This window comes from Pezoporus occidentalis, unplaced genomic scaffold (assembly GCF_034315485.1).
Source record: "Pezoporus occidentalis ecotype Australia unplaced genomic scaffold, CSIRO_AGI_Poc_V1 ctg279, whole genome shotgun sequence".
Taxonomy (NCBI): domain Eukaryota; kingdom Metazoa; phylum Chordata; class Aves; order Psittaciformes; family Psittacidae; genus Pezoporus; species Pezoporus occidentalis.
Window position 1 is genome coordinate 928,464 of NW_026914708.1, and position 20,801 is coordinate 949,264.

A 20,801-nucleotide genomic window follows, 5' to 3' on the forward strand; every position below is an offset into this window, starting at 1 on the left:
ATGGGCTGCAACACGTTTACCCTTAGGAGACACCACCAGGGAAGGTAAAGGACGGGTGTGCTCCCCACAGCAGCCTCTGACAACAAAGGCTTCATGGTGCTTGGTTTTACATTGTGCTTCCAGCTCAGGAAAGAATAAACCAGGCCATGAGGCCATCAGACAACGGAGCGAGCACAGGCGGTGCCTCTGGCACCCCTTCAGTGTCACAGGATCACGGAATGGGTTGGGTTGGAAAGGACCTGAAGCTCCTCCAGCTCCAACCCCTGCCACGGGCAGGGACCCCTTCCACTGGAGCAGCTTGCTCCAAGCCCCTGTGTCCAACCTGGCCTTGAACACTGCCAGGGATGGGGCAGGCTCCAGCAGCCCCAAGCACTGTGCTGGCGGTCACCACCCTGCATGCTGCTGGTCCCTCTCTCACGTGCCCTTTCCATGAGCCAAGAGGAGAGAAGTCCCGTTTCCTGCTGGCTCCAGGGCGAGCTGCAGCAGTTCAGTGCTCCACGGCACAGCCTGAATGTCAACGGTGACTTCTCCCACAAGCATGAGAAACATCCCCCAGGGAGCTGAACGCCTTTGATGGAAAGATGACAGAGCGAGAGCCAAGCGCTGAGCAACGGCAGCAAGGCTTGAAAAGAAGATGTCATCTCCATGATGAGTCACGGATGCACGCTGGCAAACGCAGCGCCAGCAAAGTCCCTCACTGGGGGAAACTCCCCACAGTTAATGGTGGCTGAGCCAGGAACCGTGGGAAACCTGCTTTGTGGATACAGCATCATGGAATGGGTTGGGATGAAGGCACCTTAAAAGCCCATCCAGTCCCAACCCCTGCCACGGGCAGGGACCCCTTCCATAGAGCAGCTTGCTCCAAGCCCTGTGTCCAACCTGGCCTTGAGCACTGCCAGGGATGGGGCAGCCACAGCTTCTCTGGGCACCCTGTGCCAGCGCCTCAGCACCCTCCCAGGGAAGAGCTTCTGCCTAAGAGCTCAGCTCAGTCTCCCCTCGGGCAGGTTCAAGCCATTCCCCTTGCCCTGTCCCTCCAGGCCCTTGTCCCAAGCCCCTCTCCAGCTTCCTGTGGCCACAAGGATGATGTCAGAGCAGGAGCAGGCCGGGGGATGCCGGTTCCCTGGGAGCAGCACTGCCAGCAGGGAGCCCAGCGGGATAAGAGCGCTGCGGGGCACGAGGCCAGGGCACCCAGCCCCGGCCGGCGGCTGTCCCTGCCCCGGAGCAGCCACCAGCTGCGGTGGGAATGGTGCCCACGGGGGCAGGACTCCGAGAGGCTCTGCAGAGCCCTCTGTGAAGTGCTGGGCCCTGGAGCTCCCCATGCAGATTCCTGCCTGCACAGAAGGAGCGTGGGCACCGCTGCTGCCTGCCAGGGGGTCCCCACCACTGCCAGTGACTCCAGGCTTGTCCCTCAAGGTCCCTCCATCTCCCCACGCCAACAGCCACCTCTTGGCTTTGCACCCCCCCCGCCCCCAGGATCCTCGGAAGCCTTCAACTTCTCCCTCTTTTTGGCCTTCCATCCCCAGAGGTCTTTCTTTGGGCAAGAAATCCCTGGGAAACAAGCTGGTGGCATCAGCATCACCTCCTGCAAAGCTGAGCAGCTCCTGTGCCAGGATCCCACCTGCTGCCCCAGTGGAGAGCCCTGGGCTTCATCTGACAAGTCCTACACTTTACATGAGCATCACCTTGGATTTCTGCATAAGGGGGCAGAAAGAACTTTTCACTTTACGTGTGTGCCCAGGAACAACAAGAGGAGGCAGGAAAAGCGCTCGGCTTGAAACCAGCTGCAGGAGACACCACCCCCCCGGGCTCCCGGCCCCATCAGACCCCGGTGCCCTCTCGCACCCACATCCGGAGCAGACCTTTTCTCCAAGCCCAATCCTACCAGTTCTTGAGTTCAAACTCCAACACTGGCCCCCTGTGAGACCACCCCTTGGAAGCAGTAACAATTCATCAGTGCATGTGCAGAGTGCCGGGGAGGCAAAACCAGAGCAGGAACTAAATCCAAACACAAGGAAAAAATGGCACAGGAGCTCTGCCCAGAGACATGCCAGGTCCTGTGTGTGTCACAACAGGGAGAGCAAAAGCAGCTCAGCAATTAAAGAGACCTGGGGACTATCATGGGATGCTCTCCCACCTCCCTTAATGATTTCTGCCCTTTCCTAGCCAAGATGCAGACAAACTTCAGGCAAAGCCATCCATGAGCAGCTGCACAATGGAATAAACATCAGGCAGAAGCTCTTCCCTGGGAGGGTGCTGAGGCGCTGGCACAGGGTGCCCAGAGAAGCTGTGGCTGCCCCATCCCTGGCAGTGCTCAAGGCCAGGTTGGACACAGGGGCTTGGAGCAAGCTGCTCTATGGAAGGGGTCCCTGCCCGTGGCAGGGGTCGGAGCTGGATGAGCTCTAAGCTCCCTTCATCCCAAACCATTCCGTGATTCTTTTCCTGACCCCCGTGGACACCTTCCTGGTGCCTGCACACACCCAGCACTGCAGGAGCTCAGCGCATGGGGCAGCCTGCAGCAGCCAGGGAAGAGTCAGTGAACGTTAAAGCTCCTTCCAAGATCGAGAAGTTTCAGGAAGTTTCCAAGCAGTGACTCAGCTTCCACAGGTGAATGCGCCAGGATGGATAATGCCAATTGTTAACAGCCTGCACGCAACAGAGGATCATGGAACGCTTGGGGATGGAAAGGACCTTGCCATCACCCAGTTTCCAGCCCCTGCCACGGGCTCAGTTCTGCATCGCATGGGTCTGTGTCCACTTCCAGGCTTAGGACTTTACCCCCCTTCTCTTCACCAGAGTAAGGAGCTTTCAGGTTCAGCAAACTCCTCCTGAGGAAACCATGATCTGCACGGGAGCTCCCACACAGCTCTGCGGAACATTAAGGATGCTGCTACCCCAGAACCACCTGAAAGGGGGTGTTTGGGTTGTTGGGGCTCTTCGGCCTGGAGAAGAGAAGCTGCGTGGAGACCTCAGAGCAGCTTCCAGTGTGTGAAGGGGGCTACAAGGATGCTGGGGAGGGACTCTCCATTAGGGACTGTAGTGATAGGACAAGGGGTGATGGGTTCAAACTGAAACAGGGGAAGTTTAGATTGGATCTAAGGAGGAAATTCTTTCCTGTGAGGGTGCTGAGGCACTGGAATGGGTTACCCAGGGAAGCTGTGAATGCTCCATCCCTGGCAGTGTTCAAGGCCAGGTTGGACAGAGCCTTGGGTGCCATGGTTTAGTGTGAGGTGTCCCTGCCCATGGCGGGGGGGTTGGAACTGGATGATATTAAGGTCCTTTCCAACCCAAACCATTCTATGATTCTATTTGAAGGAGAACCTGGAATTGGACTGTGTTTGACTGTATTTCAAAGCACATTTCTAAGGGCAGGGAAACTAAACAGTAATTTATACCTTTATGGCCATTGTCAGAGGCCAGGATCAACAGATTGGAAGTACCAAGACCAATGCAATCCTGTCACCCAAAAAGGAAGCTAGAAGAGAACTGGACAGGGCAGCCAAGGCAGCAGCATGTACACCCCAGGAGGGACACACAGTGCTGCCAAGGTTAGATGAAATCCAAGGTGTTCATCCCTTTCATGGCACGGGGGGTAGAACGGGCTGTTTCAAGTAGCTTCTTCGGGTTTTATTACCTTCAGATGTCTTCCAGGCCTTCCAGAGGTCTTCCACACTAATGAGCTTGTCCTCCCCATGGAAGGTGCTGTGCTTGACTGTGGGGTCGTGGTAATTCAAGTCCTCCCTCAAGAACTAGGAGAAGAAGAAACAGCAGGATTAGGTTTTGATTCAGCTTTGAGGGAGAAGAGAAGCATTTAAAACTAGAGATAACCTTTCACCTGCCTTTCTTATTCTTACATCCACAGGCTCATAACTGCTGTGGCAAAGCGCAGCTACATCTGAGATGCAGCATCTCTGGTCTGATAATCTCTGATCAAAACGACTTCATCTCCTCAGTTCATCATGGAATCAGGGAATGGTTTGGGTTGAAGGGAGCTTAAAGCTCCTCCAGCTCCAACTCCTGCCACATCCAGGGACCCCTTCCACTGGAGCAGCTTGCTCCAAGCCCCTGTGTCCAACCTGGCCTTGAGCACTGCCAGGGATGGGGCAGCCACAGCTTCTCTGGGCACCCTGTGCCAGCGCCTCAGCACCCTCCCAGGGAAGAGCTTCTGCCTAAGAGCTCAGCTCAGTCTCCCCTGGGGCAGGTTCAAGCCATTCCCTGGGTCCCATTCCTGCCCTGGGTGAGGGATAACGCAGGCAGCCCAGCTCCTGCAGCGCAGCCGGTGCCCGTCAGCTCGTGACCGGGAGGGGACGTGGCAATGTCACCCAGCGGCACAGGCGGCGGCTGCCAGCTCCCGCCGGGCCGGGGATCAGCTGCTGCTCTGTATATTTAGCTCAGAGCACAGGAGGGAAAAGTGATCTCCTGCAGCTCCCTCCAGCACAGGATCTCCACAACAAACCCCAAGGACTCGGAGGAGGGGACGGTGCTGCTGTGCGGGAACATCGCTGTCAGCAGGCGGGGAGGAGGATGCAGGATGCACCCTCGCCTCCTTCCAGGAGCAGCTCATGGATGAGCTGCACAGCAAGGACTCCTTAGAAACAGATCTGCCCTTCGGATATGTTGGAGAGAGGGCAGAGGAGGCCATGGAGATGCTGCGAGGGCTGGAGCAGCTCTGCTCTGGAGCCAGGCTGAGAGAGCTGGGCTGGGGCAGCCTGGAGAAGAGAAGGCTCCTGAAGGGGAGACCTGAGAGCAGCTCCAGTGCCTGAAGGGGCTGCAGGAAAGCTGGAGAGGGGCTTGGGACAAGGGATGTAGGGACAGGCCAAGGGGAATGGCTTTAACTTGCCCGAGGGAGACTGAGATGAGCTCTTAGGCAGAAGCTCTTCCCTGGGAGGGTGCTGAGGCGCTGGCACAGGGTGCCCAGAGGAGCTGTGGCTGCCCCATCCCTGGCAGTGTTCAAGGGCAGGTTGGACACAGGGGCTTGGAGCAAGCTGCTCTATGGAAGGGGTCCCTGCCCGGGGCAGGGGTTGGGGCTGGAGGAGCTTTAAGGTCCCTTCAGCTCAAATCATTCCAGGATTCTGTGCTTCTCTGCAAGCTCCTGTCTCCAGGTCCTCTTTCTGTAATGTACCTGAGCCCAGGCTGACAGGAGCCAGGGCCTGATGGAGCAGCAGCATAAACCGTGTTTCCTTAGCAAACCAGGCCAACAGCACCCGAGGACTCCTCGGGATGAGCCTCCACCAGAGTTGCCCCTGAAGTGCTGGAGCTGCCTTTGGAGTGGGCGTGGAGCAGAAATAGAGCAGTAATTAGGAGAGATCCCCACCGGGGACAGGGCTTTGCTTTAATTGGGGTCACTGCTGTCAGCTGAAACTCCATTGAACATCCACTTCCAGAAAGGAAAAGGCAGTGATGGGTTAAGGGCAGCACGAGGCTGCTGCGTGAAAATTCACCCACAGTTAGGGCATTCTGAAACCACCCTTTGTTTCTGTCGGTCCCTTTCTGCCCAGTCAGGTCTTCAAAACACAGCCAAATCCTGCTCCCAAAAGGCCAAACTAACAAGGGTGAACACAAAGTTCCCAACGGACCAAGGAAACACCAGGATGGGAGTAAAGAGGTCGCTCTGGCCACGGAGCCCCCCCGTGCTCCAGGGCAGAGCCCATGTGCCATGGATGGGAGCTTTGGCATGTGCATCCAGGACCAACATCTGTGAGAGCCACAGGCTCTGCTGATGCCTGGATCTGCTTCTGGGCAAGAGGTGCTTGAACATGAGCTCCAAAATGACCTCGGCCTCATCCTCAAGAGAGGGAACTGCTTTTCTTCCTTTTATTGAAATAACTGATAGAAGATGAAGAGAAAAGCAAAGAGCAGAGAAGTGTGGTTTAGCAGGGACCTCACCCAACCCACCTCAACACCGGGGCAAGAATCAACTCACCCAACCCAGCTCAACATCTGGGCGAGAGGCAACTCATCCAACCCAGCTCAACATCTGGGCGAGAGGCAACTCATCCAACCCAGCTCAACATCTGGGCAAGAGGCAGCTCATCCAACCCAGCTCAACGAGAGCTCACCCAACCCAGCTCAACATCTGGGCTCACCCAACCCAGCTCAACCCAGCTCAACATCTGGGCAAGAGGCAGCTCATCCAACCCAGCTCAACATCTGGGCAAGAATCAACTCACCCAACCCAGCTCAACATCTGGGCGAGAGGCAACTCACCCAACCCAGCTCAACATCTGGGCAAGAATCAACTCACCCAACCCAGCTCAACATCTGGGCAAGAATCAACTCACCCAAATCAACTCACCCAACCCATCAAGCTCAACATCTGGGTGAGAGGCAACTCATCCAACCCAGCTCAACATCTGGGCGAGAGGCAACTCATCCAACCCAGCTCAACATCTGGGCAAGAATCAACTCACCCAACCCAGCTCAACATCTGGGCGAGAGGCAACTCATCCAACCCAGCTCAACATCTGGGCAAGAATCAACTCACCCAACCCAGCTCAACATCTGGGTGAGAGGCAACTCATCCAACCCAGCTCAACATCTGGGCAAGAATCAACTCATCCAACCCAGCTCAACATCTGGGCGAGAGGCAGCTCACCCAACCCAGCTCAACATCTGGGCAAGAGGCAGCTCACCCAACCCAGCTCAACATCTGGGCAAGAATCAACTCACCCAACCCAGCTCAACATCCGGGCCAGAGGCAGCTCATCCAACCCAGCTCAACATCTGGGCAAGAATCAACTCACCCAACCCAGCTCAACATCTGGGCAAGAGGCAGCTCACCCAACCCAGCTCAACACCTGGGCAAGATCAGTCCCTTACATTGTGTTCTGGAGCTATGTTAAGATCTTTGTTCTGTTGCAGATCCACATACTGACAAATAACAAGTCAATCCCAAGCACATAATCCTACACTGAAGGGACACAGCCACTGCTCCCCACCCCTGCTGCTGTGGTGGCACCAGCGCTGTGCCACAGCACACTGCTTCCCAAGTCACTGTCTGCATGGTTCTCCAAAAGGTTTATGGAAATCAAGGGTGAAATCCCACCCTTTACACCCACTCCCAAGGTGGGAGCTCTGCCCGGTGAAAGAGGGGTGCATGAAGATTAAACATAACCTGCCCGAGGGGAGATTGAGCTGAGCTCTTAGGCAGAAGCTCTTCCCTGGGAGGGTGCTGAGGCGCTGGCACAGGGTGCCCAGAGAAGCTGTGGCTGCCCCATCCCTGGCAGTGCTCAAGGCCAGGTTGGACACAGGGGCTTGGAGCAAGCTGCTCTATGGAAGGGGTCCCTGCCCGTGGCAGGGGTTGGGAATGGAGGAGCTTTGAGGTCCCTTCAACCCAAACCAGGCTGGGGTTCCACAATAATGCACACAGCGATACTGGAGGAGAGCTGCTAGGTCCAAGACAAGCGATGCACAGGGCCTGGGCATGGTCTGAGCCATCTCTGAGGGGTTTGAGCACTGACTGCAATGGCACCAGGGCCTTCTGAAGCCTTTTAGAGGAACAGATTTTATTACTCACACAGTGGAAATATCCGGACATAAAAGGACCTGAGGGTACAACAGCTTCGAGGAGTTAATCCTGTTAGAGCTTGTGCAATAGCCCTCAATGGGTGCACTGAGAGAGACATAGAACTGCTCATTAGTGCCCAGCCCTAACACTTGATTATCCTCACTCCAGTAAGGGGTGAGCAGGATGCCTGGAGCCAGCGGATTTCCCTGGGGCTGTCCCAGGAGTCAGTGGGAGCAGTGGAGCTGCAGCTCCCAAACCATGTGGAGCCCGGAGCTGCCTCCAGAGGAAACACCAAACTTAAGGGACTGCAACTGAAAGCCTTTCATTTGGTGTAATTGCTCCATGAAGTGGGATTTAGGCAGAGGGAATGGAATGGAACCTTGGAGCAGGCAGCCCTGGGAGCAGCTCTGCAGGGTGCTGAGCTCCAGGCTGCTGGGTCTGGAGCAGCCCTGGAGACTGGCACCATCCCAGAACCCAAAGCGCCCTTGTGACAGCTTCATTTGCCCCATAACTCAACTGCTGCAGCGGCCTGGGTGGGGGATTCTCCCTCCTGGAAGGTGGTTTCCTTATGTGGGAAGCAGGAACAACATGCCCTGGGGAAGGCTTCCTCATGGACGGGATGCTGTGTGGTCCTCACGGACAGCGCGGTGCCGGCTGCCCTGTGCCTTCAGTCATGGGGGAAAACAGGAGCCTTTTGGCCCAGGAGCAGCAGGACATGATTTTGTACCTTCCTGACCCCACGGAGATGCTGTCAGCCTCCCACAAGCCACACAGGCTGTGCAGCACTGTCCCCATCAGGCCAAGGCCTGGGGTGCCGAGGGCACATCCAGCAGAGCTCCAAAGCGGCACCGGTGGCTGTCAACCACCACCCTCCTCTGGAGAGGGAACCAGCTCAGCACCAGCCCGGGCTCAGCAGCTCCTGGCTCACTCCCCACCAGGGCCAAGAATAAACACAAGAGGGACGTGGAGCTGCTGGAGCGAGGCCAGGGGAGGCCATGGAGATGCTGCGAGGGCTGGAGCAGCTCTGCTCTGGAGCCAGGCTGAGAGAGCTGGGCTGGGGCAGCCTGGAGAAGAGAAGGCTCCTGAAGGGGAGACCTGAGAGCAGCTCCAGTGCCTAAAGGGGCTGCAGGAAAGCTGGAGAGGGGCTTGGGACAAGGGATGTAGGGCCAGGCCAAGGGAATGGCTTTAACCTGCCCCAGGGGAGACTGAGATGAGCTCTTAGGCAGAAGCTCTTCCCTGGGGGGGGTGCTGAGGCGCTGGCACAGGGTGCCCAGAGAAGCTGTGGCTGCCCCATCGCTGGCAGTGTTCAAGGCCAGGTTGGACACAGGGGCTTGGGGCTGGATGAGCTTTAAGGTCCCTTCGAACCTAAACCATTCTATGATTCTATACCTTGTGTGCAGGAAGATTGTGTTGAGAAACCCCCAGCACTGAGGCAAAGCCCCACACGAGAGATCACAGTTCTGAACTACACTGCTCGGATCAGAAACGGCTCAAGACGGCACACTGCTGCCTCTGCCAGGGAAGAGCCCAGAGCCAGCAGCCTCAATCCTCACTCCTCAAGTGCAGGCACTACCCTGAGAACAGCCCTCCAGGAGCAGAGCTGGGGCAGGCAGCGCAGCCCGGAGCACGTACCTCATCGCTCTCCTCCACGTCCACGTTGCCGTTGGCATCGTCATCCATCTGCTTGTGGATGTTGCGCACGGCCTCGAAGCTGAGCTGCTCGTCCTCATCGTGGCACAGGGGCTTGTCGATGCGGCAGAACTCTGCTGAGGAACAGAACCCCGCGTCAGGCACCAAAGCCAGCCCGCCCGGCTGCCTGGGCTGGAGCAGCCCCACGCTCAGCACGGCCGGGGGCTCTGCAGCGGCCAGAGGCCCGCACAGCCCCTGCCACAAAGGGCTGAGCACGGCCCCACGAGGCTGAGCACGGCCCCACAAGGCTGAGCACGGCCCCACGAGGCTGAGCACGGCCCCACGAGGCTGAGCACGGCCCCACGAGGCTGAGCACGGCCCCACACGGCCCCACGAGGCTGAGCACGGCCCCACGAGGCTGAGCACGGCCCCACACGGCTGAGCACGGCCCCACGAGGCTGAGCACGGCCCCACGAGGCTGAGCATGGCCCCACGAGGCTGAGCACGGCCCCACACGGCCCCAAGAGGCTGAGCACGGCCCCACAAGGCTGAGCACGGCCCCACAAGGCTGAGCACGGCCCCACGAGGCTGAGCACGGCCCCACACGGCCCCACGAGGCTGAGCACGGCCCCACAAGGCTGAGCACGGCCCCACACGGCCCCACGAGGCTGAGCACGGCCCCACACGGCTGAGCATGGCCCCACATGGCCCCACGAGGCTGAGCACGGCCCCACACGGCCCCACAAGGCTGAGCACGGCCCCACACGGCTGAGCATGGCCCCACATGGCCCCACGAGGCTGAGCACGGCCCCACAAGGCTGAGCACGGCCCCACAAGGCTGAGCTTCCAGCTCAACCCCTTCAGCGCTTGGTGCTCCGAGGGCAGGTCCCTGCCGGGCTGCTCCTGCGCACACCACGTCCATCGATGCCCTGGAGGAGGTAAGGGGGGGTGCACCTCGAATTTACCTCCCATGTCATGAAGTGCACTTCTCCCTGGACGCTGTTAGTGCTGGCACAGCATCCGTGGGGACGCTGTGAGAGCGAGAGCTCCGTGTTTATACAACGTCAATGGAAGAAGTCTCCCGCCTCCTGTTAGAAACGGAATTTTCTGGCTTCCTTCCACATTTCATTTCTCACACTTCAAATCCTGCCACATGCCCGAGTCCATGTAAGCACCAAGGTGATCACATCCTTCCTACGACATTGCCACGGGTGAGGTGTGACCCAGTGCAACGGCAGAGCAGGGATGCAGAGCCAACAGCCAGGAGCCAGGAAGTGAAAACACCCCCCAAAGCTCCTTGGGTAACACACAACAAGAAACCCCCTTGTGATTCACAGAGGCTACATCAGGGATCAAGGAGGATCAAGAACTGTCCCGGGTGTCGGCTGTTTGCCAATGACAGGCGCCACTGATAAGGCATCTGGGAGACATTTATCTTTGAGGGAACATTTGCCATGGAAACACTGTCCTGCCCTTGGGCTACAACAGCCCCCTGCACCCCTCCTGGCTTGAGGGATTGTGGCTGAAAGGCTGCTCACAGAACGGGACCCGGGGGTGCTGAGTGATGGAGCTGAACACGAGCAGCCTGTGCCCAGGAAGCCCCCAGCATCCCGGCCTGGATCAGCACCAGTGCGGCAGCAGGGCCAGGGCAGGGATTGTGCCCCTGCACTGGGCACTGGTGGGGCCGCACCTCGAATCCTGAGTTCAGCTCCGGGGACCTCACTCCAACAGAGACATTGAGGTGCTGGAGCGGGGCCAGAGAACTGCCTGATTCCATGATTCACAGACCTCAGGAAGTTCACTCCACACTGATTCGTGCCTGTCTGTACGGCCGGGAGAGCCCAGCAGCCCTAGAAACCACTGACCCAAAGCCATGCGGGAGCTGAGAACGCTCCCCCTGTGTCACTTAGAATCACAAAATCAGCCCGGGTGGAAAAGACCTTTAAGCTCATCCAGTGCAAGCACTGTCCCAGCACTGCCAAGGCCACCACTAGCCCATGGCACCCATCTACGCTTCCAGCCAGCCCAGCTCTCCATCGGACACTGCGGGAGGTAATGACACCTGGACTCGTGGAATGAGGGGAAACCAGCTGGAACAGCAGCAAGCAGGGACCGAAGGAGAAGGCAGGGACAAGGCAGGGCTGCAGGAAGGTGAAGGCAGGGTTTCCCTTGCTCAGGCGTGCCAGGAAGCCTCTGCTCTTCCATCACACCTCTGGACGCAGCCGGTGGTGGAAGAGTGGCTCACGGCACTGCCCGGTGCGGTCCATGGCACCCGCAGCGTGAAGGCGTTTTCTGCCTGTGTAATGCTTTCAATTGGCAAGCAGGGGAACTCGGCAGAGTTACTTGAAGCATCACTGGCTGCCCAGCACTGGTGTGCACAGGTTTGGTTTCCCTCTCCTACCCCGCACAAGCATGGCGAGATCAGCTCAGCACATTGGGCTGGGCCTTTCCGCAGTGATTTCTCATGCTGATCTCAAGGGCACAGAGCAGGAACACGGGATGCTCGTGGTATTTATCCTGCCTTTGGGCCGGGCTTCACAAGGCACAATGAAATCAGGCTAAAACATACCTCCCAAAATACTCCGTGATCATCTTGTTCTAGGCCTGTGCTTATTATTACAGCAACGCTCTGGCAAGGGTCAAATTCTGAGCAGGAAACGTCATGTTATGATAAAACATGAGTGGTTTCTTCATGTTAACACCCTTGTAGCCATGTAACCCCAAACCACATCCATCCCAGCGTCCACCCAGCGTTCAGGCCACAAGGCACATGGGTTGAGGTGATCTCACCAGGTTTCATGCAACCACAAGGACAACCGGCGGGGATTTGTGATACAAGGCAGCAGAAGGAGCACTAAAGCCATGGCTGCACGTGTTGATAACCAAGCCTACAGCTCACAGCCACGGAGTGAGTAAACAGCGAGGAATGTGTTTGCATCAAGGCCAGGAAAAGCCCCTGTAAGGGACTGAATCAGCAGAAGCCCCTGCCCTGATACCAGAATGGCCCTGAGGGTGCTCCAGGCAGCAGGGGCCACCCTGTTATCTCCAGGGGAACACAGGATGCAGTTGTAACATCCCCCAAATGAAGAAACAAAGACCAGGGCCAGCATCACAAAAAAGCCTGTTCAAGTGCCAGGTCCCCTCTTGGGTTGATAATGTTAATGTGGGCTCAGTGGCCAGCAAGTCCTGCCCTGCGCCTCACACACACACAGTAACACCCCACATCAGGCCCTTCCAACACAACCCCTGGCCCCTGCAAGCGCAAGCCTTGTGCTGTGTGTGTGACACTGGTGTGAAGGATGCTCCTCCTCCTCCAGAAAGCCCGAGCACAGCACAGATGTTTGCTACAGCAGCTCCTGGAAGGAGACAATTGCTTCTCTGGTGCTCATCACCTGTCCCAACTTGCTCCTTAGGTGTCAGACCACACCGGGACTTCAGGGCCCCTCAGGAGCTGACACCATCAGCTCTCCTCCACCCTCCCACCCCACCTACTGAGTCATCAGGACTCTTTTGTTTCTTCATCCTGCTGGTTGGTGCCTCCAGGCCTGTAAACCCCACCATCATCTCTTAATAGCTGCGGTCCATCCTTCCCTTCAGAACAAAAGGACATCTGCCCTCCCCTGGGGTGTCCTGATGAGGACCCGGGCACTATCAGCACATGCCATCTGCACAGCCCTTCTCCTGCCATCGTTCCCCATTCACATGGACCCACCTTCACCCCTCGGGGTTCCATCCACACACAAAAGCTCTGCAATCACCTAGGCAATCTCCTGCAAACAGCTGCTGAAGGTGCCACCACCTCTGAGACCATCAATAGGCACATAGGCAAAGCTGGAGTGACATGGAATCAATCATAGCATCATGGAATAGTTGGGATGAAGGGACCTTAAAGCTGATTCAGCTCCAGCCCCCTGGCACGGGCAGGGACCCCTTCCACTGGAGCAGCTTGCTCCAAGCCCCATCCAACCTGGCCTTGAGCAGCGCCAGGGATGGGGCAGCCTGTTCCAGGCTGGATATGATCACAGTGGGGTCTGCAGCAGGCAGGTAAAGGGGAATTCCCTCAAGTCACCGCTTTTCCACTCTGCAAAGAGCTTCTGAGGCTTCCTCACCAGTAACCCAACCAGACACCTTCACCCACCACATCAGCACCGGCAGGAGTTCAAAGACACACATTTCCCTTTGATAAAACACTTCCAGGATGCAAACAACCCCCCTGCACCCACCTCAGATTAAACCGTCTAGCAAACATGTAAATACAGCCCAGGTCAGACCACGGCATCTCTGATACACCCCTGAAGACAGGAACACGCCTGGGGGCCTCTGCTGCAAGGTGCTCCCAGAAACCTTCCCAAAGCACCTAACAGCAGGGCTCAGAGGAGGCTGTGCAGAACTCGGGGCAGATCTGCCTGCCCGCTGTGCTGGTGGCACCTATCGCTCCTGGCAATGCCCTGATCCTGCAGGATCACCGTGACAGCCCCAGGAGAAAGCCCACGGTGACCCATGGAGGCTCCTGCTCAGGTTATGCACTGCAGTCAGACCTCAGCACCGGCTGCGATCAGTGCCTTCATCTCCTCCATGCACCAGCGTACTGCCTGGCCACCAGCAACGCTTCATCCCATCGCTTCCAAGCATCCTCATTCTTCCCACAACCAGCAGCAAAGCCCTTTTTAATCATGGAATGGGTTGGGCTGAAGGGACCTTAAAGCTCCTCCAGCTCCAACCCCTGCCACGGGCAGGGACCCCTTCCATAGAGCAGCTTGCTCCAAGCCCCTGTGTCCAACCTGGCCTTGAGCACTGCCAGGGATGGGGCAGCCACAGCTTCTCTGGGCACCCTGTGCCAGTGCCTCAGCACCCTCCCAGGGAAGAGCTTCACCCTTGCTTCAATGCCCCCTCCACCACAAGCCCCTGTTGCTTGCCCTGTTGGGGTGGGGAGGTACAAGTTCTATGTCGTCCCCCCCCTGCTGCTCTCAGGCCTCCCCAGACCAGCTCTCAGCACCCTCGCTTGGGTGCTCTGCCCTCAAAGTGCCAACGTCACCCACTTCCTTCCTGAGAAGTTCCTGTTTGCCCCCCTCAGGCCCAGCACTGGGGAACGCTTCTGCTGGGCTGTCTAAATAAGATAGAGAAGTTGTTCCAGTACCACCCTGGGAGCGAGGAGGGTTTGCCCAGGGTCAGCCAGGAAATACATCAGCTCCTTCACAAGATGAGCACCAGCAGCCAAAATATCCCACAGGCAGGAAAAGGATCCAAGGAGCTGAAATAACTTGAGATCGGGTTACTCCATGATAATAAACGAAGCATGTAACTGATTCCACCTTGCACACTCCTTCCCTCGTGCTGAACAAACCTGAGCCATTAAACCTGCACCAAACAGTGAAAGTTGGCCAGATTTGACTTTAGGAATGTCTTCACTCCATGCCACTGACCCTTCATAGAATCCCAGCCTGGTTTGGGTTGAAGGGACCTTAAAGCTCCTCCAGTCCCAACTGCTGCCATGGGCAGGGACCCCTTCCATAGAGCAGCTTGCTCCAAGCCCCTGTGTCCAGCCTGGCCTTGGGCACTGCCAGGGATGGGGCAGCCATTAACAGCTGATGTGCTTCAAAAGCAACTTCACTGGAGACAGGGAACTTTCACCAGTTCATTCACCTCTGGCAATGTGCAGCTCAGACCCAGCAGCACTGGCCACACAACCCAAGGCAACACCAAGCCTTTCCCACCCCCGAGGTGCCCCCTTCTAGAGAGATTTAGCTCTTTCCCACACCAGATCCAACCCCATCCTCGTCTTGAGCAGTGCGGATGCAGCCGCCCGGGACCTGGGAGCATGCACTGGCTGCTCTGCTCACACCACACACACATTGTCCTAAGTGCATCAAATCACAGAGTCCCAGAATCAACCAGGCTGGAAAAGATCTTTAAGATCCGGTGCAACCGCTCCGCAGCACTGCCAAGGCCACCACTAACCCACGGCACTGAGGGCCTCCTCCATGCAGTGTGTGACCGCTGGCACCAGCCTTTGCTCTGCAGGACCTGGGATCAACCCTGCTGCGCTACGAAGAGACCAGGAGACCACAGCACGGCCAAACCCAGCCTCACAGGTGCCTTGGAAGACACAAACCCAGGGAGGGCTGGGAAGAAATCAACGTCAATCCCAAATCCCGCAGCAGATGTGAGTCAGCCCCAGCCCACGGCGCGGCTGCGGTGCATGGAGATGCACGGCTCACCAGGAGCTAACGGCTGTTATTTTTATGTGAAAGAAATTGCTAAAAGGCAGAAAGCACAGACTGGATGAATCAGCTCTGCTCCGGAGGCAGGCTGAGAGCTGGGCTGGGGCAGCCTGGAGGAGAGAAGGCTCCTGAAGGGGAGAGCTGAGAGCAGCTCCAGTGCCTGAAGGGGCTGCAGGAAAGGTGGAGAGGGGCTTGGGACAAGGGGAATGGCTTGAACCTGCCCGAGGGGTCCCCAAGTCCTACAGCTCACAGGTGACTCAGACCATCAGAACAAAGGAATCCCCCTTTCCCCTCCCCAGGAGACTTGAGCAGCACCACCATGTCTCCTCCATGTCACAGCATTCCCACACACGTGTGTACATGCACTGCACCAGGGCATGGTGAACCTTTTCCACACACGTGCCATAGGGTCAGTGTCAGATCATGGAACCACACTGGTTTGGGTTGGCAATGACCTTAAAGCTTCCAACCCCTGCCACTGGAGCAGCTTGCTCCAAGCCCCTGTGTCCAACCTGGCCTTGAGCACTGCCAGGGTCGGGGCAGCCACAGCTTCTCTGGGCACCCTGTGCCTGCAGCCTGTGCTGTGGGTTATCTAATGACCAGCTCCTGAGCTTGCAGCGAGTGCCAGGACTGACTCGACGTGATCCATCCATCTCCATCACCTCCATGTTCCAAGGATGGAATGCACCATTCAAAGCCACCACAGGCACAAGGCCAGAGGCTGGAGCCGAGTTTGACCCATTCAGATTATTTCAACTGAACAAACAGGATTTTTTCATAACTACTGACTCGGTAAGAAACTGGCCCCATGGAGTTCCAGTGAGCAGGATAAGTCACAGTTGGCTTGGGAAGGGAATGGGAGAGCCTGGTTTGGGGAATGCCGAGCTCTAGTCCCAGAACGAGCGCTTCCAGAGCACCATGGGTGCTCGGCTGGGCAGAGCTGCACAAGGAGGGCAAACACTTGCGTACAACCAACTTGTTCCTCAGCATCCCATAAAGCCTCCACACAGAAGGGTTCACAATTGAGGAGAGCCCTGCATCACTCAGCACCCACTGCTGCGATGCCATAGCCAGCGCTGGCTATGGCATGATTCCCAGCGGAGCTTACATTTGGGTTGGGACCACAGAAAGCATTTTCCCTCCCTGTCCCATCCCTCCCCGCCTGTGTGGGTGCTGCAGTGCAGCTCACAGGCTGCTGAATCACAAGTTACACATGGAAGAGACGGATGTGGTCATCGAGGCTGGGGACATGATCTCAACAACATCACCCTGCTCCTTCCTCAGCAGTGCCCGCTGGCAATGGCAGCTTGGACCTAGGGCTGCACACGCCTCACAGCAACAGCATCTGTTAGAACAGTGTTCTTAAACCAGTGAGATCCTGGTCACTGAGGTGCCCCATCCCTGGCAGTGTTCAAGGCCAGGTTGGACACAGGGGCTTGGAGCAAGCTGCTCTATGGAAGGGGTCCCTGCCCGTGGCAGGGGTTGGAGCTGGAGGAGCTTTAAGGTCCCTTCAGTCTGCGACTCTCTGGTTCCTCTGAAGTTCTCTGCTGTGTTCCTTTGCTGTGTGGAAAAGACATCAGAGCATCCACTTCAAGCTGAAGCAAACAGCAGCCTGTAATAGTTTAGAGCTGACGTGAGTAATCAACTGAAGTGCCCACTAACGGCATCCAGAAACGCTTCATTTCTGTGTAAGGTAATTATAGGCTCCCTCAGCCCCCAGCACGCAGGAGGCTATTTAAGGCACATGCTTCTAAATGAGAAAAACTAGTCTTGGAATACTATCTTTTTAAAATAAATCAAAACACACGTGGGAGGGAGCATGACATAAACCTCCCGCCTGCAGATAGGAGCTGTGGTATCCACAGTACAGATAAAAATACTGCCATCGCTGCACGAGCCTGAAGGGACTGAATTAAAGCATCACTGCTTAAGGCAGCTTAAAAATAGTTAAATCCAAACAGAAACACGCATCTGGTGTCCTCCTGATAGAGACATCAACGTGGTACTTGCGCCACAGCCAGCAGCGAGGGGCTGCCGGCTCTCCCACGTAAAGAGTGAGGATTGCATGGACGTGGGGCTGGAGGAGCAGCGGAAACCAGAGGCACGGTGCTCAGTGTTACAGGCAGCTGCAGCCAAGCTGCCCTGCTGAAATGGCCCATTAAAGGTTTAACCCCATCGGTGTCCGTGCTCCAGGCAGCACTTGGGAAGGAATCCCAGCCCGATTTGTACTGAAGGGACGCTAAAGCTCCTCCAGCTCCAGCCCTGCCTTGGGCACCGACACCTTCCACTGGGGCACCTTGCTCCAAGCCCCTTCCAAGCCATTCCCCCTGGCCTGGCCCTACATCCCTTGTCCCAAGCCCCTCTCCAGCTTTCCTGCAGCCCCTTCAGGCACTGGAGCTGCTCTCAGGTCTCCCCAGAGCACAGCAGAGGGGCAGGATCCCCTCCCTGAGCTGCTGCTCACGCTCTGGGTGCACGCAGCACACGGGGGGGTTCTGGGCTCCAGCGCACCCTGAAGCTGGGTCATGGGGAGCTGCTCCTCAGGCTGCTCCATACAGCATCCCCAGAAGCAGAAGAGAACCACAGTGCCCATCTTCATGCCCCTGCTCCAGACACACAACTCCTCTGCATCAATACACAGGCACACTGAGGGACACGGGGCACCCCGGCCTCTCTGCAGCCCCTCTGCGCAGCCTCCAGCCTGAAATGGTCCTGGATGAGGTGACGGATGTGCTGCGCTCAGCAGCTGAGCCTGCTCTTCCCTTGGGCTGCCTCATGGAGACAGCTTCTGGTTTATCAAGTGCTTGTATTTGACAAGAGCTCTGGCAAGGCTCCCCCCTTCACCATGAGCATCACACATTACCTCCCATCTCAGTATGTCCAAGCCAACCCCGAGGGGCAATGCCTGCAGCTCTCCTGGCACACGTGGCCCTGCAGGGACCCCGGAGCAGCAGCACCCACCTGAGAGCAACCCGTGGCTCTGTCAGAGGGAACCAACCCCTCGGAGCTCAGCTCCGGGCTGTTCCAGCTCCCCGCGGGCTGGGGATACTGGGATCCACAACCACCATCAGCCACCTTCAGGGTAAAGGCCTGTGCTCACCAAAGGCACAACTCTGGCTACCAGAAAGCTCTCTGCCAGACCCCAACACACACACAGCTGCTTCCGCAGTGCAGCGCGGATGCTCTCAGCCTTATTTAGTACCTCATCAAACAGGAAGAGGTGCTCTGTGGTCTGCTCAGGCAGAGAGCAGCACTTCCAGCACCAGCACTAAGGGGAAAGGGGCCGTGATTCTGCCTCCTCTGCCTCAAACTGGGCAACTTCCCTTCATTAGGAGCTTGGGGAAAGCAGAACAATGCGGCCGATGTGGAAAAAGGAGACCTCAGGTCAAGCCCGCACCTCATCCACATGCAACCAAGAGACAGGCTGGAGACAAGGTGGCTGTAAAATGGGTTTGTAACAGCAGGAACTGTTCATTTACACTTTGGACATGTGGAGCTGCTGGAGCGGGTCCAGAGGAGGCCATGGGGATGCTGCGAGAGCTGGAGCAGCTCTGCTCTGGAGCCAGGCTGAGAGAGCTGGGCTGGGGCAGCCTGGAGAAGAGAAGGCTCCTGAAGGGGAGACCTGAGAGCAGCTCCAGTGCCTGAAGGGGCTGCAGGAAACCTGGAGAGGGGCTTGGGACAAGGGATGGAGGGACAGGCCAAGGGGAATGGCTTGGAAGTGGGGAAGCAAGCTGCTCTGGTGGAAGGTGTCCCTGCCCATGGCATGGGGCTGGAACCGTAAGGTCCCTTCAACCCAAACCAGGCTGGGATCCAATGAAGAGCAGGGTGAGTTTCTCTCAGTCCCAAAGGAATCACAAGTGCCACTGCCAGAGCGAACAACTTACACATTTACAGCTGGAATAAGGAAGAGCTGGGGTGAAATATCCCCCTCCTCTCACATCTTGGGCAACTTTCGCCCCAGTACAGATGCTCTTGGCATGAACCAGGAGCAGTGCAGCCACATCCCTGCAGTTACAGTGAGGCTGCACCAGAATCAATCATAGAACCCTGCAATCCCAAGGGAAGGAGCCTCAGGGAACACCTGCTCCAACCTCTCCAGGCACAGCCTGACCCACACTGGGTGCCCAGCACCCCGTGCTGCCCCATCTTAACAGGGTCCAGCCCTGGGGAGTCACCACTGCCCTGGGGACATTATTCCAGTGGCTGCTTGTTCCCAGTGGGAATCTCCCAGCAGTAACTTGTGCCCATCACCCCTGGGCTTTCCCATGGGACTCCTTGTCCAAAGGGAGCCTCCATCTTCCCTGCAGCCCCCCTTTACCTCCTGGCACATGGATCAGGTCTCCCTGCGCCTTCTCTTCTCCAGCTGAGCAGTCCCAGCTCTCTCAGCCTTTCCTCACTGCTGCCCAGCCCTGGGAGCATCTTTGAGGCCCTTCTCTGGCCCCTCTCCAGCCCGGCCACAGCTTTGCTGTGCAGCAGGACCCAACCTGAGCCCATGTTCCAGGGGTGCCCTGAGCAGCGCCCAGCACAGTGGCACAAGGGCACCTTCATCCCTGTGGTGATGCCCCCGGGGATGTTCCCCAGCACCCCGTTGGGTTTCTTTGCTCAGCTGCTCACTGCTCACTGCGATGGAGCTGGGGTCCTCCAGCACCCCCAGGTCCCTTTCCAGGAGCTGCTTCCAGTCCCCAGCTTGGGCTGCGCTTGGGACTGGGCTTTCCCAGGTACAAGACCTGACGCTCATCCTTGTTGGACTCCATCACGTTCTTCCCAGCCCTCTGTCCCAGGTTACCCCTGCTCACTGCCTTCTCTCCTGCTCCTCCTCCACGGAGCCCACCTAGGTCAAGTGCAACCGAAGTTCCTGGTCCTCCCCGTGCTCCCATCCTCAGCCTCGTAGGACAACAGGGAGATGACAGTGGTGGGATCTGGGTGTCTCCGTGCCCAGGGTGCCTGTGCAGGGACTCACTGATGTCCTTACAAAGGCTCTGACCCAGGTGCAAACAGACCTGGCCCGAAAGCAGCCAGAGGCTATGGAAGAGGACAGGCCGGGGTGAGGTGCGGGAGCCCGCAGGGGAAGGGGAACCCCTCCATGCAGCACAGCCACAGGGAGCACAAAAGCATCTCAGACACTTCACCTTGTCTGGCCCAGGGCTGAAAATAGCCACGGGATGGAAATCAAACCAGTTGGACGACGGCTGCAGAGCCTGATGCTAAAGCAAGCAGGGAGCAGCAGCTGGGGCCAGGGTGCAGGATGAGGGCTTGGAGCTGTCTCCTGATGAGCTCCACATGTGGAGCTCCACAGTGGTATCAGACAATGCCATTCCTCACCGCAAGTCCCATCTAGCACCCGCTGCTTCGGCTCCCTCCCTAGCCCATGGAAAGGAACAGGTACATCTGGAGAGCAATTCCCGCATCCAACATGGGCAGGTGAAACACCTGCTTCAAGACTGGGAGAG

The 20,801-nt window shown here is 57.4% G+C and overlaps 1 protein-coding gene across 8 annotated transcripts in view; it reads right to left on the reverse strand.

Annotated features, from left to right (window-relative positions):
• Positions 1-20,801, reverse strand: part of STIM1 (stromal interaction molecule 1) — a 63,183-nt gene that overhangs the window by 32,107 nt on the left and 10,275 nt on the right. For 6 of the 8 annotated variants that reach the window (XM_062625274.1, XM_062625276.1, XM_062625272.1 and 3 more), the window contains exons 2-3: positions 9,137-9,270; positions 3,632-3,746 (exon numbers count right to left, since the gene is read on the reverse strand). In XM_062625274.1, coding sequence (XP_062481258.1) covers positions 3,632-3,746; positions 9,137-9,270 — 249 coding nt within the window. The remainder of the gene's footprint in view (positions 1-3,631; positions 3,747-9,136; positions 9,271-20,801) is intronic. The other 2 variants (XM_062625275.1, XM_062625278.1) reach the window with 1 other exon arrangement.